The following is a 25,929-nucleotide window of genomic DNA, read 5'->3' on the forward strand; positions in this document are numbered from 1 at the left end:
AATAATTAGATTATTTAATATTTTCATAAATTATTTAAATATAAAAAAATAAATCTAGAAAATAATGAATTTAATAAGTTATAAGTTGGATTAATTTTGTTTAAAAAATAAATAATAAATATAAATAAAATTAAATAGTATTTATGTGGGTAATAAATTAAACTATTTAAACTAAAAAATATTAAATAATAAAATTTATTCAACACAAAAATGGAGTATTCCAAAGATTTTCTTACTCTCAACACTCATGAAAGGTATGTTGAACGCCAAACATGCATATTGTTTAAACATAAAAAATCTTACATTCTTAGTGAAATATGACTGTTTAAACCAATAATGTTTGGTTAATATAAAATTGTGAAAATAAAATATTAAAAACTAAAATTTTTTATTAAATTTTCAAAAATTAATATAAAATTGTGAAAATAAAATATTAAAAACTAAAATTTTTTATTAAATTTTTAAAAATTAAAAAGAGTTTCAAATAATTAAGAAAATGGCTATTTATAATAGAAAAAAATTTAATATGAAAAATTATGAAAAAATTTTTTTATAAAATAAAAAATTAATCTCCTAAACAATTAATTTTTCACTTCAAATTTTATTATAGACTTTGCGCCTTTTGAAAGTTGTGTCTTAAAATTTTTTTTTTGAAAAATTACTATAGTTCTTCAATAGATATTTACCGTAAAAATTAGACTTAATTCAAATTTGTAGACTAATAGCTACTCGTCACTCACTTCTGGGTTCCATACAAATATGTTTTATGCTTTTGAAACAGTTGTTTTTCATGCAATAAATAGTCTTCCTTCAATCCATAAAACCCCACAAAAATTAGAAAGAGCTCAAAACCATAAGGTTATTTCTATCTACAGATTGTTGGTTGCCATTATCTTGTAGTTTTGTGCTCATTTCATATCCTGATAGTTTGTTGTCTGCTAGTTTTTATAATTTCTAAAATTTCTTTAACTTCAATGTCTAAATTTTAAAATTAGGTTTAAATTTCTCATATAATTATTCCAATAAATATGAAATATATAAATATAAATGAAAAGTTTTTTTAGGGCTGTAGGAATTTTTTATTATTGGGCGAAATTCTTTCTCTACCGTAAATGATAATCACCAACATTTTCACCAACATTTTCTTTGTCAGGTGAGTTATAGTGATAATCACCAACCATCATCAATGTAATTATTATATTGAATAAATTCTTGTCAAATATGTAATGAATAATTCATCATGGAGTAAAGGGCTGGTTTATTATTATTATTATTTTTTTATTTTTATTCATTACATAACTTGATTCAAGTATATATAAGAGATTGTATTTTTAAATTATTCATGTGTTTTCAATTAAAATTCTCTTTTGAATGTAATTGATTCAGATCATACATCTTCAAAAGGATCTTTTCTCACTTTCCAGATGCTAAGCTAAACAGCAAAGTGAACAACATAGAAAGCAATATTCTATATCCTGAGATTAAGATACCAATACAAGAAGTAAATTTGATTTCTATTGACAATTATAGGGAACAACAGCATAAAAATTTTCATGATGCAGTAGCAACAAAATCACAATACAACAAATAGAAACCTAACCATCTATTCTCTATCCTGTACTAAATTGTTGATCATGTTAACCAAAGGAAGAGTACCCTTTGTCATAATCTCTATCCTGGAAGTATTAGAAGCATGGGAAAACAATGAAAGACCAAAAAATATAAGCTCAGGGAGAAACAGTCGAGAAGACAAAAAACCATGCCAATAGTGAGGTTCCAGGTCAAAGAATGCATCAAAAAACCTTCTTGTGGCTTGTAAATCGAGTTTCAACAGAATATCCATTCCGAAACAGAAGAACTCCCTTTGTCTCCTTCTCTGTATAGGCCATAAATCTTTCCAAACTTCTGCTGCCAGTTCATTTCCTGAAAGGCTTCTACCAGAACCAAGGTACTGGACTATGGAATTGGCAACTATTGGAGCTGCAGCTAGAGTTCTTGCTACCATGTACCCAGTTGAAGGGTGAACCATGCCTGCGGTACCACCAATTCCAACAACCCTCTGAGGCAGGACGGGGAGGGGACCACCCATTGGGATGACACAACGCTCGTCTTCTTCAATACTTTTCACTTTTATGCCTAGGTGCCTTAATCTAGCCACCATCCTTTCCTGGATATCTTCCATGGGTACTCCAGGCCGAGCAACTAGAGAAGTTTCTTCAAGAAATATTCTATCTGAAGAAAAGGGCATTGCATATAGAAAAGTAGGGATCTTACTATTTCTCTGTTTTACCTCCAAATTATTATCCAAATGTGAATCTCTCCAATCCATAAAAACCATCTTATCTATATCAAATGGGTGCTCTTCTACCTCTGCTAAAATTCCATAAGCCACTTGATAACCTGGATTATATGGCTTATCATACTGAACAAGGCATCTAGAAAAGCCAGTTGCATCTAGCACCACAGCAGCTTGGATTGTTATGCCATCGTTGCAAATTAATAAGGATTTAGATTCCTCATGAATAACCTTGACCACTTTAGCTTGGTGAAACTTAACACCATTGGATATGCATTTTTGTAGCATTTTTGACTTTAGCTGCTTCCTATTAACCCTCCCATATGGTCTACCAAGATCTTTCTTCGTTTTGTCATCAATGTAGACAACAGCACCAGACCAGGTGGTATCAAGACAATCAAGCAAATCCATGGCCTCAAATTCATCCACCCAAACACCATAATTATTAGGCCAAATCAATTTAGGAGATGGATCAATCAAACAAACAGAAAGCCCTGCCTTTGAGACTTGTTGTGCAACTGCAAGCCCTGCAGGGCCGCCACCCACAACTGCAAGGTCAACCACAAGGCCTTTTGATGGGTCATACATGGGAAGGTCAAACTCAAGATTTTCCTTCTTGGTCTCTGGTACAAGCTCCAAAAGAGCACCACTGGTAGCCTTAACACAACCATTCCTTACCCTTTTATTGTAAGGCCTCTTCAGACAAAAACTAAGCTCTGGGTTTTGAAGCTTTATAGAGCCCAAATGACTCGCTTTCTCTGGGAACACATGAAGTTGAGGCAAGAACTCAAGCTTATTATGTGTTTTCAATAAAGTATCCATGATTTCCAATAATCGGTTCAAGTATCTTCCAAAGATCTCACAGGCTGGTTAGGAAGACACTGTCAATTCCCAATTGAAAAGTTAATCCCTGAGAAATAATGCAGTGCAATTCCAATTGCATACAAATATGTGTGAACTAGCAAAAAAGATTAGAGAAGTAAAAAAGGTATAAAAGAATATATTGAATGCATTAATTTCTGCGGATCTCTGGAATTCAATATTAAAGAAATAAAGAAAGTTTCATTGCTAAGTAAAGCCTTCCAAGGCTAATTTTAAAAAACCAGAATTAAGAAAATACTAACATGAAAACAGCTCAACAGTGCTCCAAAAATCACAAAAATGTGCTTTATGCATTGAAAATCATGATTCCCATTTAGAACTAGCTCATCCCTTGAAAAAATAATCATATTCAACGCATTGACCTAGATACGTATGGACATATATGTATCTCTTCAGTAGATTGCTTGACAACTAAAGAATAAAAAAGACTATTATCCCTATTGTTTTTTTTTTTCTTTTTCTCTTTCTCTGGTTGGTATAAGAGACTATAAATGGTAAATAAACCTTGAAGTTGCAAAAGCCATAAGTCACACTGATTTATACACTAATTGTGCATAAAGGTAAATCTCAGCTTGATGTGCAAGAAACAGGTTGAGAGCGTGAGTGCCAAAACAAGAGAATGAAGAATGAGAAAAACAAAAGAGTCAAAATTATCTTTCGGATCAAAAGCATGAAGCATCATTTGCATCTTGATTCTTACAAATCTTTTTCTAAATTAAGGAACAACTAACTAACTGAGTTACAGATTCAACTAACTAAATGAGTAACTAATCTTTCTACCTTTTGCTTCTTCCAGACTAGCTATTGACTTGTTCCTTTTTCTGAAAGCTTCAAAATTTTATTCATATCAATTATGGATTAATTTCAATAGATAATATTTTTTATTGTTCCTTTGATTTATACTATCATCAATTTTTCATTTTCTGCATTCTGGTTTCCTTTTACTGATATCAGTTATGCACTAATTACAATTTTTTTTCTGTTCGTTTTTCTCTGCTCTTACAGGGCTAATGGAAAACAAACATAAACAGTAGTATATATATACATCTTCAAAAAATTCACAACGAAGATTAATAAGAAGCTCACCTACCGAGATGCAGTTTCTCAGTTACTGGAGAAAAACAAGCTATTTTCAAGTTTCTGCCACCGTAGATGAAGACGGGATAGAAAGAAGTACTTTCACCGGTGAGCCTTCTGATTGTGGTCTTAAGGCATGTGAACGTTCACCGTTTAGCTGGAATTGAAGAAAGAAGTCGCGGTTAAGTTTTCGGTGAAAGAAGCAATAGGGACTCGTCAAAGGACGTCTGAAGAAACTTTTCCGGTTAAGTTTCCTCGGGGACAACGAGAAAAAATGAGGAACAGTGTCTGGTCGTCGGTATGTCTAACCCCCACGACTTTCAGGCTAGACTACTCCTCACCGGAGGTAGCTATAGGGCTGCGAAAAGGACTATGACATCGCCGTTGATAGGAGAAGGCCGGGCCAGTGGTTCTCCCTCTTTCTCTTTCTTAAAAAGCTCGGAGAAAAATGAAAGATAAAGAGTTCCTCCACTACAGCTGAAAATCAGATGATGATCCGACGGTGTATATTGAAGATATGATAATGAACGGTCAAGACTAAACTTATTTTTAAAAATTTTTTATGATTATTATGGTTAAATTAGAAAAAAATATTTAAAAAATATTTTATAATTTAACTCATTTTTTCAAATAAATCCTTTGTTTTAATGTGCAACAAAATGAATCACATTGTTTCATATTGATAAATAGTAACAACTTAAATATTATTTATTTGTAATTTAATCTATAAAGTTTTGTGAAATCTACAATTTAATCCTTAATTTGTAACTTTTAGCCTTAGTTTTTAAAGATCTATTATAACGAGAGAGAATTACCATTAATTTTCAATTTTTTAAAGAAAATTCATTAATTCTTTATTATAAAATTACTCAATTAAAATATTTTTTATTTTATTAAATAAATCGTTAGTTAATTTATAAATAAAAATTTCTATAACTCCAAATTTATAAAAAAAAAAAAGTTAATCCATGTCATCGCACGTGCATGCGCACGCGCACGTATAACCTCTTCACCAAGACCAGCACGCAGTCACTTGCGTATCCAATCGGATCAATCCCCCCTCTTTCAGACCCACATCCTCAGCCGCCGCCCAAGAGAACAAAAGTAAAATGGCGAGCTCATCTCCGCCAACCGATGATTTCTCTGTTCTAGTGCTGGCATCGGATTTGGGTATTGATGCCACGCCGTTTTTGACGAACCGAGAAAGAGATATCAAAGAGGAAGACGACCAAGGACCTGAAGACTGGCATGATTGCTCCCAGGATCTCTTGTCCGATGAAGATTTCTCCGATCTAGATCTCTTACAATTCTTTCGCCTCGAGGGCTCTGATAAATGCGGAAACCGCATATTTCGCATCGTCGGCAAGTACTTTCCCGGTAAATACGAAAAAGAAAGAGAACCACCGTGATAATCAGTTGCTCATATATTTTTGTGCTTGGGTGACGAAATTGAATTCTTTTTGGTAGTGAATTTCACAGAAATTTGCCTTTTTTTGTGGTTTACTTAGCTGCTTCATGACTATAAACATGCTTGAAAAGTTGCAATTTGAAGGTTTTGGCATGCTTGATTGGTTCCGTGATGATTTGATATTCTCTTGAACTATAAGCAATTCATTATGCTGTATGGAAGTACCCAATACTGAGATTTTGTTTCTACTAATGTATGGAAGGGACTATATCTTGCTGGATGTGTAACATACTGTCTCAGTTGTGCGTTGATTCTTGTGGCTTGTGAGAACTTCATTGTGCTAGACTGAAGCTAACAAGCATAGTTGTGCTTTCTATGAAATTAAGGCAAGACATATCAATATTTCATTTCTGCTCTTAGCTTACTAAATTCACCTAGCATTTGATCCCTCATCTCCCTTTCTCTCTCCTTCTCTAGATTATCTTATATTATTTGTTGATGATATGCTCCGCCTCCTACTATAACTTCGTTGTCAAAGTTTTATTTTTGTTAAACTACAAATGCCCCCTGCTTACTACCTACTTTTGTTGTTTCTAGTTGGCCAAGTTTCAACCAAAAAATAAAAAATAAAAAAGCTAAGTTCAAGTCGGCTTATATATGTGCCTTCAGTTATCTTAGAAGAAAGTGTACTACGTTGGCTCGTGTCTTGATTATTAAATATCTACTCTTATATTGTTCTTCTTTACCACTTTGTTTTGATGGAGGGAGACTGCATGGATGGATATAGGCGTAGAGTGTAAGGGAGAGTTTGTTATTGTTTGGTTGGGTGAAAAATGGGTTAAGTAAGAGCATTTGATATCTCTTTCTTCCATAGTTCTGTTTTAAAACTGAGAAGATTTGGAGGGGAAAGTAAGTTCAAAACTTTCTCTCCTCTCCCTTCTCTTTCTCACTCTTCTTTTCTTTTATAATTTTCTACATATTTATTGATTTATGTTTTTTATTCATGTAATCTCTCTCTCTTTGGTGTATTATTTTTCATTTTTTCATATTATGTTCCCTCCTCAATGTAATTGTAATGTGTTTGCCTTTTATGGTATGCAGCTCAAGTTGTTAGTGGGGAGCGACTGAAGAAGTACATTATCCACAAAATATGCAGTGAGTTGCCTGAAGGACCATTCTGCATTGTATACATGCATAGTACTGTGCAAAAGGAGGAAAACTCCCCTGGTGCAACTATCTTGAGGTGGATATATGAAGAACTTCCTGCCAATTACAAGGACAGGCTTCAAGTTGTATATTTCATACACCCTGGGCTCCGCTCAAGGCTTGTAATCGCCACTGTTGGTAGATTCTTCTTAAGTGGAGGGTGAGTGGTATTCTAATGTTAACATTTAATGAGCATTAAATAATAGCTAGTTGTTTAATGCTTCACTTCACAAATAAGGAATATTCAGATATGGGTATATGACCATTTAACACTTAAAATTAGTGGGAAAATTCCTTAAATTTTTGGGAAATAACCAAGTCAGACCTTGGACATGCACCTATAGTAGATATACCATGTATGTGCCTGACTTAACACATAACTAAGAAAACCTGATTCTGGAATGACATGACCTTGCATCATAATAAACATTTCAATAACTTTTTAGGTTTTGAAGGTTGTCTAAGAATTATACGTGAACTTTTAATTAGGTATATAGGGTTAAGATGAGTCTTTTACTGAAGCCTTTTAAGAGTTAAATCCACAACTTTCTGGCAATAATGTCATCATTCAAGTTCACAATCTGTTTTAGGCATTGCGTTTGTAGTAGGATATTGTAGTCCAGAATACTGTGGAGGAGCTTAAGTTTATTCTGTTATAGGTTGCCAATTATGTGATTTCATGTGTTTGATGTGGTGTTGTATGAGGAGGGATCAGCTGACAGTTTCCTTCTTTAGCAATTTGTCACATGAAAGTTGCAGGAAGAGGAGAAAATGTTCCTAATTAGGAAGGATATTTTAGTTCTTTTCATTTGGAGAAGACTCATCACAATCTTGTGTCAGGAGCGATATATATTTAATTGGGCAGTACGAACTTTTTGAATGCAATTGGACTATGATTTTTCTAATATTTTGTTCTTTTATTGGCAGCTTATATTGGAAGATCAAATATGTGAACCGCCTTCAGTACTTATGGGATGACATAAAGAAGGGGGAGATTGAGATCCCTGAATTTGTTAAGAATCATGATGATATTCTTGAGAAAAGGCCATTAACAGATTATGGCATTGAACCTGACCCTTTTCACTTAAATGAGGCGCCCAGCACAGCCTACTCGTTCGGGAGGTTTGAACAGAGGTGGGCATCAAGGGAATATGCAACTTAGTTTCACTTTCACATAGGTTGGCTGGTGCCTGCTATTTGTATTTGGTAATGTACCAAGTTGTCATGGGGGTTAAAGCTATTACATAAGCAACAATATTGTACATAATATGCTTAGTGTTTTGCCTAGCTTTCCATGTGTCATCTGAAACTTAATGTGTAATAGATTTTATATATTCTTGAAAACAGCATTTTGCAGTATATACTGTTTTAGAAGCTATTCTGATGGTATGCACTTCATCAATATCTTCAGTTTTCCTTCTATTTACTGATAGGATCCACCAGGGTTCAGTTAAAGGTAGAATTGATGAGTGCTAGTTCTGGGAGTTAATGAAGTAGATGTGATCCAAACATCTTGTGCTGATAAGTGAAATCTGTCCATGCATCTAATTGAAGCTAAATTAACCCTTCTCCTCATAAATGTTTAGAAATGAGCTGAATATAACATGTACCTAAACTAGTGAAAGGGTTTATTTGATCTATTTTTAAATTTTGATGAATTTATTTGTTTTTTAAATAATTTGAAGAGTTTATTTGAATATCGAAAAACTCTAATGGCTTATTTGATTATTGGGCCAAACGTTAATGGATTAAATAGGCCTTTGCCAAAAATTACATAATTAGAAAAAATACAAGTATAATTGTAGGAATAAATTTGAAGGATGAGTAGAAGTATATAAACTAAATATGCATTGATAAGACAATTGGTTTCAAACATTGTCTTCAATTGAGTCTCATTTTTTTGGCTCATAGAGAGCTCAATCCATTTCATGTTGAACAATTTCCTCAGCTCTATCGACAGCCCCGCATCTTGAAATTTTCTAGGCTTGGTTGTTATGCTCAAACTGTAATTTTACCTTTTTTTTTATTATAAAATAAGGTTGGTATAACCATGTATCTTCCTACGATGGATGCTCGCCAAAGAAAGGAAATAACATAAGAATTCTTCCACTACATCTAAGTCAAACTCAGTGGTGGGACAAAGTATTCCACTTTTGAACATTGGGCCAAGGTTGAGGTATTGTTTACACCTTCCCATTGCATTGAGCACATTTTTCTCATTGATTTATAAATTCTCCCCGAACTCCACTCCTCTCTCTCTCTCTCTCTCTCTCTCTCTCTCGTGTGTCAACGGGTTTAGATGTTGTTGTTTAAGTTGTTCAGCAGCGCAGCAATCTGACTAGTCAGTGATCAATGTTATTAAATTGATGTTTCATTGCATTATCGTTACTTAAAAATTAACAAAAACTTGTGTAGGTTCCAAAGGACCATGAAGAGCTTGTAGCTTCGCAAGCAAGGCTAATAAGGCACGCAAGGGATTGGACCCCAACAGAATCCTTTCAAATAATAAGCTAGAAGAGCTGTTCCCATTATCAGAAGCCATTTGAGAAGCTTATTCTTCTGATTGGTTAGTAATTGTGTCCTTTCAAACCTTGATATTGTATCATGCTTTGCCAATCTGATGGACATGATTCTTAATTTGACAGAATTTGTTACAAAATAAGAAGTTATCCAGTTTTTGTTCCACGTACTATGGAAGTTTTATGGTGATTAAGGTTCAATCATGTGTTTAAATCTGCTTTAGAGCTTATAATATACTTTTTAAATTTTTAAATACGAATTAGAGTACTAAACACTATGGTAAAAATTATTACCATAGTGGAGTTACATAAACATGGACCCATGTTGTCCAATTACTAAGCTTATATGATCTTTTTTTTTTTTTACCCTTTCCTTTTAACTCAAGTTGGGAGGGCATAGTCTACTTTGCTTTGCCAAGTCTTGTCAATCAATAATTATTGTCCTTTTTTTTCTAATAAATACCCCCCTTATATAAAAACTATTTACTTGTACTCTTCTTCTTGTTTTGAATAAATAAATTGTCCTTTTGATAAAACTAAATTAAAAAATATTAAATATAATAACTTTTTTAAAGGAATATGGTTTTTTACAACATTATAGTATTTTTCCTAAACAGGGTTTCAACTTTTAAATCATAATGTCAAACAGAGACTTTCTTAGGAGAGATTAATTGATCCATTTTAAAATCAGGACGAATTTGCATAATGAAATTATAGTTTCCTAACCTCTGAATTTTGTTGTTTAAAGAAATATGAAAGGCCCAATTGAGCAAATGTTCTTAAAATTATTTTTACTGTACTAATAATATATAATTGAATAAGTTGAACTTTTTACAACTCAGCAAATAATGTAGTAAAAATTTTGGCAGCTTTCCATTATTGTTTCGTCTCGTCGTTACGCCTAAGAAAGATGCTTCAGATTCATATTTTTCAGACTTGTAAAATAAATTTATTTGGAGTTTTCAGTTTAATCATCAAATATAATTGATAGCTAATAGATATTTAAATAATTAAATCAAATATTAGATAAAATTTTAAAAAATTAAAGAATAATTTATTGATAATTTGATATGATATTTATTAACTGCTTTTTGGATCAGCTCTATTTCGTTGATAACTGTTTTGATTTTATTTTTTATTTACACTACATTACTTTTTTATATTTTATTAATTATAATTTTTAAAATTAAAATTTTTATATAAATAAATTATGATATATACTTTTATTAATAATTTTCGATGTCACATTAATTATTGGATATAATTTATTAAAAATTAAAAACAACTTTTAGAGGAAAAAAAAATTATTTTTGACGCAAGTTTCCCTCTGTGATCCATTTGTGACTCGATATTCTCGCATTTTCTTTTTTCTTAAACTTCTGCGTCAATTGACTATCGATAAAGAAAATATTGTTGTCCCTATTAAGAGCTCCAGAGATATTCCGATTGTCACTTATGATTTCTGTATGGTGTGTGTGGTCTCTTTGTGGCTCGATACTCTCGCATTTCCTTTTTTCTTAAACTTTTGCGTCAATTAACTATCGATAAAGAAGATATTATTGTCCCTATTAAGAGCTCCAGAGATATTCCGATCGTCACTTGTGATTTCTATATGGTGTGGATGTTTCTCACATACACTCCAATTAATTTTCAGAATATGCAGACTTTTTAGCAGATTTATGGCAGCAATTCTCGGACAGTTAATGTATTGAAAGATTTGGTTCCAAGTTACAAATCGGACATTTTATTTTTTATGGAAACAAAAGCTCTTAGTTCTCGTATGAAATTTTTTCGTAATTTTTTAAATTTTGATGGTTGTTTCTCAGTCAATAGACAAGGAGAATTGGGAGGAGGTCTTTCGTTAATATGGAAGAGTCATGAGTCTGTTTTTGTTGTTGGTTTTTCTTCAAATTTTATTGATTCGGTTGTCTTAGAAAGTAATATTCAATAGAGGTTTACTAATTATTATGGGTTTCCGAAATCGCAACGACGACGTCAATCTTGAAATCTTATTCGAGTTTTATCTCATAGAAACTCTCTTTCGTGACTTTTTTAATGATTTATGCTCGAGAGATGAGAAAAAAATGAGGAGTATCTTTGTCAAATTATCTTATGTAGGGGTTTAAACAGCCACTTGAAGAGCATTTTTGCTAAATTATCTTATGCAGAGGGTTTGATTTTGAATTTGATTTTGAATGATCATAAATTTTTGTTAGGCTCTAAAACTGATATTCTGTTAGATGGGTTCGTCATAACGCTACTCTAACTGCTTATACTTTAGTTAGAGAATCTATGGGTTCGTCGTAATGCTACTCTAACTACTTATACTTTAGCTAGAGAATCTATCAGGTATAGTCATTTCTCTATTTGAGATGATATCCCTCTTTATTTAATGAAATTTTATTAATACAATAAGTAGTTTTGCTTTAAAAAAAAAAGATATAATTTACTAAACACCTAAAATATATTAGGTAGATTTCGTCGTAACGCTACTCTAACTGCTTATACTTTAACTAGAGAATTTATTAGTTATAATTATTTCTCTATTTGGGATGATATCCCTATTTATTTAATGAAATTTTATTAATATAATAAATAGTTTTACTTTAAAAAAAAGATATAATTTACTAAACACCTAAAATACATTAGGTAGTATCAATTATTGATTATAAATTATGATTAGCTATCCACTGTTAGTTATTAACTATCCGCAATCGCAACAACTAAATTAAACAGACTTCCATATGCAATAAACTCATAAACGTCCTTTAATTTTTTTTATTTAGTTAAATAATTTATTTTTCCATCAATTTAGTTATTAATATTTATGAAACATACATAATACATTCTTAGAAAATCGATATTTTATTTCTTTTAAAATAAACAAACAAAAGCGTTCATAATAATAAAATTTAAAGTCTTCATTTATTTAAAATTCGACAAATAAATATATTAGATATACTTTCAAATAACAATAATAACTAAAATATACTTAAAAATAAATATAATAACTAAATATCTAATAGATTAACTTTTGCCATATTTCAATAGTTTCTCAGAATACATCATGACTTGTTAATAATATCACCATTAACAACTTTTTAGTAAAACACCCATATATATTTATGCATTTTTTTACTATTAATTTTGTCTGACAATCAAACTAAAATTTACGATCTTAGAAATAGTATCCTAATATCATTAAGCTATATATATACATTGTAAAGAAATTGTTATTGTAATATTTACACTAAATCTATAATTTACTCCCCAAATTTTATATAAAAATTCAGTTTTCATTTTGATATTTTCATTATTAAATTTTAATATAAACATTTGTAAAAGTGTAACTATATAATTCATACACGGAAACATGAATTACACTTTGAACTTTTAAATGTTAAATAGCGCTACTTTATAAAGTTAAAAGGTTGGACTATCGGTGCTAAAAATCCTGACTTTTGTAATGTTTTGCAATTTAATTCTATTTTTTTAATTTTGATACGATTAGTCAATTTTTCAAAATTCATAAAACTTTTATCTAGATTTTAGATTAGTAGAGTGTGTCTCCATCCATATAACATGTTATCTGAAATTTTTTATTATTTTTTTTGCATACCACTTGCTACATTATATCTTAGAAAAGTTAAATAGTTAATCATAGTTAATTCTAAATCTATTTCCAAAAACTCTAACACTATATATTCTTACATACCCACTTATCAACGGTAAGTGTTAAACTTACTACCATTACACTTTCTCTCACAAAAAGCTAAAGAAGAAAAAAATTTCTATCTTATGATTTCTAGAAGTTGAGATTTCCAAAAGTTGCGGTTCCTAGAAGTGATAATGACGATCTACAGCAAAGCATCATCTATGCCTATTCCAACTCGAGTTTTTTGTCTAGTGCATAATGAAATTAGTGCCCTAATGACATCATTTACTCAAAAAAAAACCTTGGAAGAAGGTTCTATCGATGCCTTTTTTGGAAATTAATTATACTTTCTATACTATTTTTACTAAATAGATGAGCTATTTTACTTGAATGTTATCTGTTGTTTTTTAGTGTAGGAAGACAATTGTGATTTCTTTCAATGGTATGATGATGAACTCATGGCTAGATTTAGAGAAAAGTTCATTTTTGATGTTATATTTGACAAAATGGAGAATTTGTATAATATTATTTCAACAAAGGTGAAGCTTGAGAATAATATGGAAAGGGATTTAAAACTTGCTAATTCCAATTGCATTTCCTTTTTCCTTTGCCTCCTCCATAAGGTTGGTATTTGCTTCTTGTTTGTGGTCCACTTATTTGAGAGGATGGTTGTGATAAAGGTTATGATCCTTGTGGTTCTGTTAGTGCCTGTGATCCAATAGGTTGAAAAGAAGTTTGTGATTTTGCTCGTGTAGTTGATCCACTTCTTCTAGTTGATAGTGCCTTTGATCCACTTCTTCTAGCGGCTATAGCAGTAGTAGTTGAACCACTCACAAACTCCACACTCCTTTTACCAGGCATCTATTTTCTATACGACATAACCATTATCTCCAATTGACACTTAAAATTTGTTCACAACAACAAGTTTGATAATGCAAAGTCTAGTCTCTAATCTTGACACTTTAATCTTTTTTCTAATTCTAGGACATATAGTTCATCATTTGAATCTTATTAAACATCCTCTCCATTAAGCATGTCCTAATCTCTTTTAACATACTAATTATTGGCTTTGTCTTAGCCTTTACAATGTAAGCATTAAAGGTATCAACAAGATTGGATGTGATTACATTACATTTAGTACATGTATGAAGGCTCTGCAAAATATCTTGAGATCTTATTTCATAAAGTTTTCATATGCTTGAACTGAAATACTTCTTAATATCTCTACGTGTTTATTGAAATCAACTTCATGTATTGAATTTACTACTTTCTAGAACAGTGCTTTGAATTCATGTTCTTTATGCATTTTCTTCCCATTGGCATAGATATGCCTGACATAATCTCTGTGCTCGGTATGGGGATTAACTCTTTAACAACCTTTGTAAGTCTCTACATTATGTATTAATATATTAAATTTGTGATTAAATATAAAATATGAAATTCTAATGATTGTAGCAGAATAGAACCTCACCTTTTATTGATCACTAACCAGGGTTGGACCTAGGCCATCAACGACATTAATATCTTCAAACAAACTTTCAAGAAACTACCTCCAATTATATTTATTTTCTCCTTCTACTACACATTAAAAGATGGAAAACATTTGATTGTTTCCATCTCTTCCAACTGCACTAAGGACACCACTAATTATGGTTTTTAATAAACAACCATCCAAGCAAATATAAGGCCTACAAGCCTTTACATAGCTTTTCCTTAGTCCACTAAACCCAACATAGCATCTTTTAAAAACAGATTGACCAGCAGGACCACTTACTTTTTTTAATAACTCAAACGTCCTTTCTCTATAAACCTTCAATAATTTAGTAATATATGATCTCAACTTTGCATAATGTGCATCTAAGCTACCTTGCAAAATCTTTAATGCTTTAGTCCTTATTCTATAACACACCCATTTTGAGACATTGAGAGAATATTTCTCCTACAAATCATTTATCATTTCAATCACACTGTAATTCTGATTTCTTCTAAATTTATTTAGGAACTCCTTAGCACACCATATGGAGTTAGCTTGCTTGTTGCTCAAGCTCCTGAAATAACTGAGCAACCCATTATATATCTTCACTTCATATGTCCTTTCACCTTTTTTTATAAAACCATATATAGACCAAGGACAATTCCTCATACACTTAGCCTCAATTCTTGTCTTACTTGTACTTTTCCAACCAATATTATATTCATTTGAAATGGCATACTTTTGCACACAATCTTTGAATTGAGTTCCATTCTCAAACAACATGTCATTTAAAAAATCAAAGTTTGAGTAATCACATGCTGGATTATAATTAAGTATCTCGTCTTCTTCTTTATAACAATGTCTCTTGCTCTGTAATACCCGGCTAGATTTCGGCATCGGAAGCCCTACCTTCCAGCGGATTTTCCGTTGGAATCTGGAATTTCTGAAGATGTCAGAGTCTTCTAGAGGGGTAAATGTGTTTTCTCAAATATTTTTATATGGTTTTAATGCAAAGGAATTGAGGTTTGAAGAGAAAATACCAAGGAGGCATGGGCCAGGTTCGGCCGCCGAAGGTGAAGTTCGGCCGCCGAACATTGCATGGTTTTGCTGCCTCCGAAGCCCAAGTTTGGCTTCCGAAAGAGGCTTACTTTCGGCCGCCGAACCCCAAGTTCGGCCCCCGAAAGTGGTGAGGTTTTGCATGCAGGTTTGGCCGCTGAAGGAGAGGCGGTTGGCCACCTATAAAAGCCCCGTTGACTGAAAATGGAGTGAGCATTCACTCTCTTTTCGTGCAAGGGTAGGCTCAGGCTCTCTTTTGGTTGTTTTCATGATGTTTCTTCAAATCTTTCAAGGTTTTCATGAGTTTTCTCCTTGTTTTGAAGAGTTGTGAGCTTTGAGCAAGATTTTGAAGTTTGAAGACTTTGGAGCTTGGATTCTCCATATCTTCACGTTTGAGGTCGCACCAACTCTTGTTCTTCAAGAGGTAAGTGTAGATCCTTAGCGGTTAGGAAGTTTTAACTGAGTTTTAGGAAGGGTTAAGAGGGTTTTATGCATGAGTTGCATGTTTAGGGATTTGATACCCTTTGTGACAAAAGTATGTTATTGCATGTTATGTGATGTTTTGTTGGGGGTTGAGGCTAGTTTGAGACCCCTATATGCTTGTTGTATGAGTTATGCATGTTTTGGAGAGGTTTGAGGCATGTTTTGGGTGTTGGAAGGTTTGGGAGGCTTGTAGGCATGAGAGGCTGAGTTCTGGATGAACTCAGGTTCTGCCGCCGAAGGTGGTTTCGGCCGCCGAACATGCCTTTGACTGCTTGGTTTGGCCGCCTAACCTTGCCCCCGAAAGTTGAGTTTTGGCTTGAGAGCAGACTTTCGGCCGCCGAAAGAAGATTCGGCCGCCGAAGATGCCTGACTTTCATCTCTGGAGAGGGACTTTCGGCTGCCGAAGGTGCCGCCGAAAGTACCCGAGTTTCGTCTCTGGAGAGGGGGTTCGGCCGCCGAATGTGCCGCCGAAGGTGCCCTGTCCAGCCTTTCTTTGCCTGTTTTGCATGCATGTTTTGAGGTGTTTTAGAGGGGTTTTTGGGGAGATGTTGAGTATTCTGTTAGAGTTGTTTGGTCCCTCATTTGAGTCCACCTGTGTAGGATCGAACCTGGGGAACCGAGGAGGTCGGCAGAGTTAGCTTCTTCAGAGTTAGTTGGTCCTGAGTTAGCCCAGCAGTTGCTAAAGGTGAGTGGAACTAAACTTAATGTTTTAAATTGAAAAATTAAATGCTTTTAGCGCATGATCCATGCATTATAAAAATGCCATGATATGTATTAGGTTGTTTTACATTAGACTCCACGAATATGATGCATTGCATAATATGTTGTTGATGTGGATGAATATTGGATGATCCTTAGCCCTTGAGATGAGATGAGATTATATGATATGAGATATGACATGAGTTAGAAAGACCAGGTCGCCCCTGGCACTATTTGAGATGGAAGAGAAGCCCAGGTGAGGCCTAACCGCCCCTGGCGTAGTTGGACATATTACGATATGTAGAGGGCTATGGGTGACAAGTTCATCCTTGATATGATATATTTGTGATGTGATGCATTTCATGAGAGCATATGTTTTAAATGGGTTTGTATTATTGTTCTGCTCACTGGGCTTTAATAGCTTATCCCTCTCCCAAATTTCCAGTTTTACAGGGCCAGTCAGAGATAGTACGGGACAGCAGCTAGGGTGAAGTGTATGTCATAGCTAGTAGTGGACATGATGTAATTCAAAGTGATATAATGTAAAATGATGTATAGTTACGTAATAGATTGTACGTTAATGTGTTTATGGATAGAGTTGTGCTTTGCCCTGGTGTATGTGTAATCCCTTTGTACATGGATCCTGTTTTATGTTTCTTGATGAGAAATGTGTTGAACCAAGGCTGACATGTGATATGCTGACCCTATGAGAGTGGGTTCTATGTTTACAGACATAGTGCATGCAGGTCAAGCTTGGTAACTGGAAGAAAAGTCTTTCAGTTTTTATGTTTATGTTTGATCATGTATGAGATTTATCAGGTACACAGAGTTCAGGATAGGCTTGCTACGGGTCCCGGCGGCCTTAAGCAGATCTGGATCTTAGCGCTGATAGCGGTCCGGTTTCCGGGTCGTTACATGCTCCATCATCATCACTATGTGGGGTTTCAAACCCATCATCATTGGAATCATCACAGTCACTACTAGCAACATTCCCATCACCTAAGTTGCTCTCTGTAACGACCCGAAAATCGGACCGCTACCGGCGCTAGGATCCAGATCGGCTTAAGGCCGCCGGGACCCGTAGCAAGCCTGACATATAACCTGTAAACCTGAATAATCCCATACATGATCAACAACATACAAAAAAAAATTAAAACTTTTCTTTACATGAACATCAACCAAACTCAACCTGTGCATAAACATTAACATAACATTGATCCCTCTGTGGAATCTCAACAATGCCCCCAAGGGGTGACATAACATACGTTGAGTTGGTTTACATAAACATCGTAAAAATCTCTAAGATCATGTGTTAAAGGGATAGCACAATCTATGGTCAAGCACACACTAACATCCATAAACCTCATTACATAACTATACTGTACTTTTACATTACAATTTGATCATGTCCATTGCTAGCTATTACATAAGCATGACTTCTTTACTCTATCCGGACTCCCGCACTATACTGTACCTGCAAGCCTGGGGGTAAAGGGAGAGGGGTGAGCTAAAAGCCCAGTGAGCTGAACTATTAAAACACATAAATACTATGCTCTATGAAATGCATCATAACACAAACAATTCACATAAGGGTTGGGTGAACTTGTCACCAATTAGTCCAAGCTAACATAGTGCCAGGCCGTAGCATGGGGTCCTGGTCTTCCTGTCATACATACATTACTTACCATTATTCCAGGGCCTCCTCTGGGCTCCTGGTCTTCGAGTCCACAATCGTGCCAGGCCGTAGAATGGGGTCCTGGTCTTTCATTTCCGTGCCAGGCCGTAGAATGGGGTCCTGGTCTTCCTGTCATGGACTAATTGGGTCATCCAACATTCACCCACATCAACAACACATGATGCAATGCGGCATATTCGTGAAACTAATGCAATCACCCTATTGCATAATCATGATGCATGAAACATGATAAAACATTTAATTTAAAAGATTAAGTTTAGTTCCACTCACCTCTGGCTGACTCTGACAACACCGAAGCAGCTGAACTCACTGCTGGGGTCCTCGATTCCTCGGGTCCGAACCTACACAGGTGGACTCAAATGAGGGACCAAACACACCTGAACATAACTATAAACTACTCCCCAAAAACCCCCTAAAACATCATGAAAACATCACATAAAAACATGCAAGAAATGGCTGAACAGGGCACTTACGGCGGCAGGTTCGGCGGCCGAAAGTCCCTCCAGAGCCGAAAGTCAGGCACTTTCGGCGGCACCTTCGGCGGCCGAAAGTCCCAGACAGATCCGAATGTCCTCTTTCGGGGGCAAGCTTCGGCAGCCGATTGCTGCCTTCACAAGGGGGTTCGGCGGCCGAAACTCCTTTCGGCGGCCGAACCTGGTTTCTGCCAGAAGGGCATAAACTTGGTTCACATGAACCTCTTGCCTCCCAAAACCTCAAATCATGCATAAATCTCAACTAAAACATGCATACAAGTTCCTAGGGGCCTCAAGCAGTCATATACCCCAACTACAACACTTCAAACACACAAAATCCACACACATTGTTCAAAACATCAATATTAACCCATAACTCAACATATAACCTAACATGTATTTCTACCCATAGATCTTGCATAAAACTTATTTAAAACACATAAGGAGCTTAAGATCGGCCCTTACCTCTTGAAGATCGAGAGGGAGACGATCTAAACTTGGAGATCCACGAAAATGAGCTCCTGAGTTCCCAAAGCTCCAAAACTTGGTTTAAATGCTCAAACTTGCAAACGTGAGTTTAAAACTCAAGAAAATGGAAGAGATTTGGAGGAAGAACACGAGAGTTGCAAAGGGAAGGTCGGAAGCTTGCTGTGGCCGAAAATGGGAGAAAACTCGCCCATTTCGGCTAAGTGCCCCTTTTATAGGTGGCTGGCCAGGCCACGTTCGGGGGCCGAATGCACTTCCGCATCCATGCCATGTTCGGCGGCCGAACTTGAGTTTCGGCGGCCGAACCTGGACTTCCCTCACTCATGCTTTCGGGGGCCTAACGTGCCTCCAAAGCGCATGCATGTTCGGCGGCCGAACTTGACTTTCGGCGGCCGAACCTAGGTTTTTCTCCAAGGACTTTTCATGCAAAAACTCATTTAATTTCATACTTAAAACCATTAAAAACATGAAAACATTTTACAAAAACATGATTTTACCCTTCTAGAGGTCTCCGACATCCGAGATCCCACCGGACGGTAGGAATTCCGATACCGGAGTCTAGCCGGGTATTACATTCTCCCCCCCTTAAGAACATTCGTCCCCGAATGTTCCTCAACTAGCACATGCATAGCAAACAACATAACATACACATGAAACACATAGAGACTAACCTTAAAAGAGATGAGGATATTGCCGGAGCATGGACTCCCGTGTCTCCCAAGTGCATTCTTCTATATTGTGGTGGTTCCACAGGACTTTCACCATCGGGATTTCCTTGTTTCTCAGCTTCCTGATCTGGGTGTCTAGGATCCGTACTGGCTGCTCAACATAGGTGAGATCCTCTTGGATCTCCACATCAGGCTCACTAAGAACCTTGCCCGGATCTGACACGAATTTTCTCAACATAGAAACATGGAAAACCGGATGGATTCTCTCCATTGAAGCAGGTAAGTCCAGCTTGTACGATACACTCCCAATCTTTTGCAAGACTTCAAAGGGTCCGATGTACCGCGGAGCCAGCTTACCTTTCTTCCCGAACCGAACCACTCCTTTCATTGGAGACACCTTAAGCAATACCAGATCCCCCTCCTGAAACTCTACTAGTCTTCTGCGGATGTCTGCATAACTCTTCTGTCTGCTTGCAGCTGTCTTGATTCTTTCTCTGATTAAGGGTACCACCCTGCTGGTGATCTCTACTAGCTCAGGCCCTGCCAAGGCCTTTTCTCCAACTTCTTCCCAGCAAACAGGTGACCTGCACTTCCTCCCATATAAAGCTTCATATGGAGCCATCCCGATGCTAGCATGATGGCTGTTATTGTAGGCAAACTCCACCAAAGGTAGATGTTGCCTCCAAGAACCGCCAAAGTCCAGCACACACATTCTTAGCATATCTTCTATGGTCTGGATGGTCCTCTCTGACTGTCCGTCTGTCTGTGGGTGGAAGGCAGTGCTGAAATCCAACCTAGTACCCATAGCATTCTGCAGACTCCGCCAAAACCTGAAGGTGAACTGGGGCCCTCTATCTGACACTATAGAAACAGGAACCCCATGCAGTCTGACTATCTCATCAACGTACACATGCGCCAACTTGTCCACAGAATAGCCACTCCTGACAGGGACAAAGTGAGCAGATTTGGTGAGTCTGTCCACAATCACCCATATGGAGTCCAATCTGTTGGACGTCGCCGGTAACCCCACTACGAAGTCCATAGCTATATTCTCCCATTTCCATTCTGGAATAGGTAGCGGGTTAAGCATTCCAGCCGGCTTCTGATGTTCCAGCTTCACCCTCTGACACACTTCGCAGGCTGACACAAACTGTGCCACTTCTTTCTTCATAGCTGGCCACCAGTAAACTTTCTTCAGATCTTGATACATCTTGGTGGCTCCGGGGTGAATGCTGTATCTTGCATTATGAGCCTCTCTCATAATGTCTCCTTTTAGCCCTATGTCATCTGGTACACACAATCGACTCCCATAGCGGAGGATCCCCCTATTGTCAAATCTGAACTCACTGTCCTTGCCTGACTGAACAGTCCTGGCAATCTTCACTAACTCTGGGTCCTCATGCTGTTTCTGAGCCACCTGCTCCAGAAACACGGGTGTCACTTTCATCTGAGCAACCAAGACACCTGTACCAGACAACTCCAACTGTAGACCTTTCTCAATGAGCTTGTAAAACTCCTTCACCACTGGTCTCCTCTCTGCCGTGATGTGGGATAGACTGCCTAGTGACTTCCGGCTTAGAGCGTCTGCCACGACATTCGCCTTACCCGGATGATACTGAATCTTGCAATCATAGTCACTCAGCAGCTCTACCCATCTCCTCTGTCTCAAGTTCAAATCTCTTTGATTCAGGATGTATTGCAGGCTCTTATGATCTGTAAAGATCTCACATTTAACCCCATAGAGGTAGTGCCTCCACATCTTGAGTGCAAAGATTACTGCTGCCATCTCAAGGTCATGCGTGGGGTAATTCAACTCATGCTTCTTCAGCTGCCTAGAAGCATAAGCAATCACCCTCTCATTCTGCATTAGTACGCAACCCAGTCCCACACGGGACGCATCACAAAAGACTGTAAAGTCTTCATCACTAGATGGCAGAGCTAAAACTGGTGCTGAAGTCAACCTCTTCTTGAGCTCTTCAAAACTCTCCTCACACTGGTCGGTCCACAGAAATTTCTGATTCTTCCTGGTCAGTCTGGTCAGAGGAGCTGCTATCTTTGAGAAGTCCTGAACGAACCTCCTGTAGTAACCTGCCAAACCCAAGAAACTCCTGATCTCCGTCACTGAAGTGGGTCTAGGCCAGTTAGCCACAGTTTCTGTCTTCTTGGGGTCTACCTCTATACCATTCTCTGACACTACATGCCCCAAGAACGAAATGCTCCTCAGCCAGAACTCACACTTAGAGAACTTGGCATACAAGCCATGTTCCCTCAAGGTCTGTAGGACCAACCTCAGATGATGGGCATGCTCCTCTGCATTCCTGGAATACACCAAGATATCGTCTATGAAGACAATAACGAAGTGATCCAGGTACTGGCTAAACACTCTGTTTATGAGGTCCATGAATGCTGCAGGGGCGTTAGTTAACCCGAACGGCATCACAAGGAACTCAAAATGCCCATATCTGGTCCTGAAAGCTGTCTTCGGTACATCCTCTTCCCTGATCCTCAACTGATGATACCCGGACCTCAGATCTATTTTGGAGAAACAACCCGCTCCTGCTAGCTGGTCGAATAGATCGTCGATCCTTGGCAATGGGTACTTGTTCTTGGTAGTGACTTTGTTCAACTGCCTGTAGTCGATACAAAGTCTAAGGGATCCATCCTTCTTTCTCACGAACAAAACTGGGGCACCCCAGGGTGAGGTACTCGGTCGGATGAAGCCCTTGTCTACCAGCTCCTGCAACTGCTCCTTCAACTCTTTCAATTCTGCTGGTGCCATCCTGTAGGGAGGGATAGAGATCGGTCGGGTTCCAGGCATCAGTTCTATCTCAAACTCTATCTCCCTAGCAGGTGGTAAACCTGGCAGTTCGTTTGGAAACACATCTAAGAACTCTCTAACCACTGGCACCGAGGCGGGCTCTCTAACCTGACTGCTAAGCTCTCTCACATGAGCCAAATACCCCTGACATCCCCTCCTGAGCAACCTACGAGCCTGAAGGGCTGATATCAGACCTCTAGGTGTACCCCTCCTGTCTCCTCTAAAGATAACCTCAGACCCATCCTGACCTCTGAACCTGACTACCTTGTCCCTGCAGTCCAAGGTAGCACCATGGGTAGATAGCCAGTCCATCCCTAGAATGACGTCAAAATCTGTCAAATCTAGAACCACTAGGTCGGCGGACAAGCATCTTCCCTCAACAAACACAGGACTACACTGGCAGACTGACTCTGCCACAGATGGATCACACTTGGGTCCACTGACCACGAGAGGACACTCTAACCCAGAAGTCATCAGACCCAACCTCCCCACGGCTCTTGGAGCGATAAAAGAATGAGATGCGCCAGGGTCCATCAAGGCATATACATCTGAACAACCAATAATTAAGTTACCTGCCACCACGGTGTTAGATGCATCTGCCTCCTGCTGTGTCATTGTGAAGATCCGTGCCGGAGCTGATGGACCTTCACCTCTGAAACCCGCTGAAGAAGAGGCTGCCCCTCTCCCTCTGCCTCTGCCACTGGCCTGAGTCATGGCTGGAGCTGCTGGCTGCGCCACACTGCCTGAAGCTGTCTGCTGGGACTGAGCCATCGGGACTGCTCTTGGACAATCTCGAGCCATATGCCCCTCCTGACCACATCTGAAACAGGCGTTCGTCCCAAACCGACATACTCCCCTGTGTGGCTTACCACACCTCGCACAAACTGCATTATCCGCACCAGAGCTTGAGCCACTCCCAAATCCCAGACTAGACTTGACTTTATTCCAGAACTTGTTCTTCTTACCCTTGGGCTTACCCCATCTCTTACTGCCTGAAGCTGCTGCACTCAGAGTAGAGGGATCTAATCTTCCCCCACCCGGAGTTTTAGAACCGGAAGACTGTGCCACTGACTGCTTAACTGTCCCTTGAACGATGGCACTGGCCTCCATTTTCCTGGCCATATCTACTATGGCATGGAAGCTCTCCCTGTCCACTGACTGGATCAAGGAGGAATACCTGGAATGGAGTTTCATAACATACCTCCTTGACCTCTTCGAATCTGTATCCAGACTCTGCCCAGAAAAAGGCAACAGCTCCAAAAATCTGTCGGTGAACTCCTCCACACCCATTTCATCCGTCTGCCTCAACTGTTCGAACTCTATCATCTTCAACTCCCTTGAACTATCGGGAAAAGCCCATCCTGCAAACTCGTTTGCAAACTCTTCCCAAGTCATGCTGTCCACTCTCGGTTTCACATAATTCTTGAACCACTCCCGTGCCTTCTTGCACTTAAGCGTGAACCCGGCCATCTGAATGGCTCTACTGTCATCAGCCCCAATCTCATTTGTGATTACTTTAACCCTTTCAAGATACACAAATGGGTCATCCCCTTTTTCATACTGAGGGGCACCCAATTTCATGTAGTCGGTCATCTTAACCTTGCTCCCACTGGCTGAGCTAGGTCTAGGTGGCTGAACAACTGGGGCTGCTGGTTCTGCAGGTGGTGGAGGTAGTGCAACATTTTCTGAGGTAGGGTTTGCTGGATTTGGATAGTAGGGTGGAGGTGGATACATTGGGTACTGAGAGTATGGTGGGTAGTATGGTGGGTATGGCATCTGTGTGGGATAAGGGGTGAAACTAGGGTAATCCGATGTACCTCCCATCGAATACCCGGGATGTTGTGAGAAATGTGGGTAGTGAGGTGGCTGAACAAATCCTGAGGCCTGAGTGCCTCCTTGGGACTCTCCCATACCTTCCTCTGACATGCCAACTCCCAGACTGCCATCCCTCCTCTGCTCTACATCCATCTCATCCCCCATGCTCTCAGACATTCCTCCCTGAACTGTTCCTCTGACTGATCTGCTTCTACCCAGATCCAAAGACCTTCTAGGGTCTCTTGCTGCTCTTTCTCGGTTAGACCTACTAGACATTGCCCTAGGCAATGCTGGAGGACGGGCGCTCATGCCCTCATCCTCAGGTGGTACTCCAGTCAATCTTGCTGATCGACGAGTTCCTCTCATCCTGTTTTCTGAAAAACAGTACACATGGCACATAAACATTAGCATCATATGGTTCATGTGGGCACACATGAACCCGCATCACATACATCACATATCATAACATATCATTAATGCACATGCTTATCATCATGGCATTTCACATCATCATGCAAGACAGGACTCCACATCCTATCCTAGTGGACATGATCTTTCCTATTGTGCTTGACCTTCTCTAACATCTATGAGCCCGACACTCTAGGTCCGACCATATGAACCTAGGGCTCTGATACCATTCTGTAACGACCCGAAAATCGGACCGCTACCGGCGCTAGGATCCAGATCGGCTTAAGGCCGCCGGGACCCGTAGCAAGCCTGACATATAACCTGTAAACCTGAATAATCCCATACATGATCAACAACATACAAAAAAAATTAAAACTTTTCTTTACATGAACATCAACCAAACTCAACCTGTGCATAAACATTAACATAACATTGATCCCTCTGTGGAATCTCAACAATGCCCCCAAGGGGTGACATAACATACGTTGAGTTGGTTTACATAAACATCGTAAAAATCTCTAAGATCATGTGTTAAAGGGATAGCACAATCTATGGTCAAGCACACACTAACATCCATAAACCTCATTACATAACTATACTGTACTTTTACATTACAATTTGATCATGTCCATTGCTAGCTATTACATAAGCATGACTTCTTTACTCTATCCGGACTCCCGCACTATACTGTACCTGCAAGCCTGGGGGTAAAGGGAGAGGGGTGAGCTAAAAGCCCAGTGAGCTGAACTATTAAAACACATAAATACTATGCTCTATGAAATGCATCATAACACAAACAATTCACATAAG

At 37.8% G+C, this 25,929-nt stretch overlaps 2 protein-coding genes across 4 annotated transcripts; one reads left to right on the forward strand and one right to left on the reverse strand.

Moving 5' to 3' along the window:
• Positions 1-1,485: 1,485 nt before the first annotated feature.
• On the reverse strand, positions 1,486-4,700 carry LOC110623049 (lycopene beta cyclase, chloroplastic/chromoplastic). Of its 3 annotated transcripts, none has more exons than XM_021767895.2 (2): positions 4,269-4,700; positions 1,486-3,177 (listed from the first exon to the last, which is right to left on the reverse strand). In XM_021767895.2, exon 2 carries the CDS (start codon positions 3,116-3,118, stop codon positions 1,604-1,606), a length of 1,515 nt encoding a protein of 504 aa, XP_021623587.1. In that variant the 5' UTR covers positions 3,119-3,177; positions 4,269-4,700; the 3' UTR covers positions 1,486-1,603. The 3 variants fall into 3 exon arrangements, with proteins under 3 accessions (XP_021623587.1, XP_021623586.1, XP_021623588.1); XM_021767894.2 differs by having other exon boundaries at positions 4,265-4,700; XM_021767896.2 differs by having other exon boundaries at positions 1,486-3,206; positions 4,265-4,700.
• A 578-nt stretch (positions 4,701-5,278) lies between these two features.
• On the forward strand, positions 5,279-8,228 carry LOC110623734 (ganglioside-induced differentiation-associated protein 2). Its single transcript, XM_021768755.2, has 3 exons — positions 5,279-5,632; positions 6,765-7,029; positions 7,797-8,228. Exons 1-3 carry the CDS (start codon positions 5,365-5,367, stop codon positions 8,029-8,031), a joined length of 768 nt encoding a protein of 255 aa, XP_021624447.1. The 5' UTR covers positions 5,279-5,364; the 3' UTR covers positions 8,032-8,228.
• Positions 8,229-25,929: the final 17,701 nt, after the last annotated feature.

This window comes from Manihot esculenta, chromosome 9, assembly GCF_001659605.2.
Source record: "Manihot esculenta cultivar AM560-2 chromosome 9, M.esculenta_v8, whole genome shotgun sequence".
In the NCBI taxonomy this organism is placed as follows: Eukaryota; Viridiplantae; Streptophyta; class Magnoliopsida; order Malpighiales; family Euphorbiaceae; genus Manihot; species Manihot esculenta.

Excerpts from the sequence above, each read along its gene's own strand:
- LOC110623049 (XM_021767895.2), bottom strand. The coding sequence starts at position 3,118 with ATGGATACTTTATTGAAAACACATAATAAGCTTGAGTTCTTGCCTCAA.
- LOC110623734 (XM_021768755.2), top strand. The coding sequence starts at position 5,365 with ATGGCGAGCTCATCTCCGCCAACCGATGATTTCTCTGTTCTAGTGCTG. Across the intron at positions 5,633-6,764 it reads CGTCGGCAAGTACTTTCCCG|CTCAAGTTGTTAGTGGGGAG; the intron begins GTAAATACGAAA and ends TATGGTATGCAG. Across the intron at positions 7,030-7,796 it reads AGATTCTTCTTAAGTGGAGG|CTTATATTGGAAGATCAAAT; the intron begins GTGAGTGGTATT and ends TTTTATTGGCAG.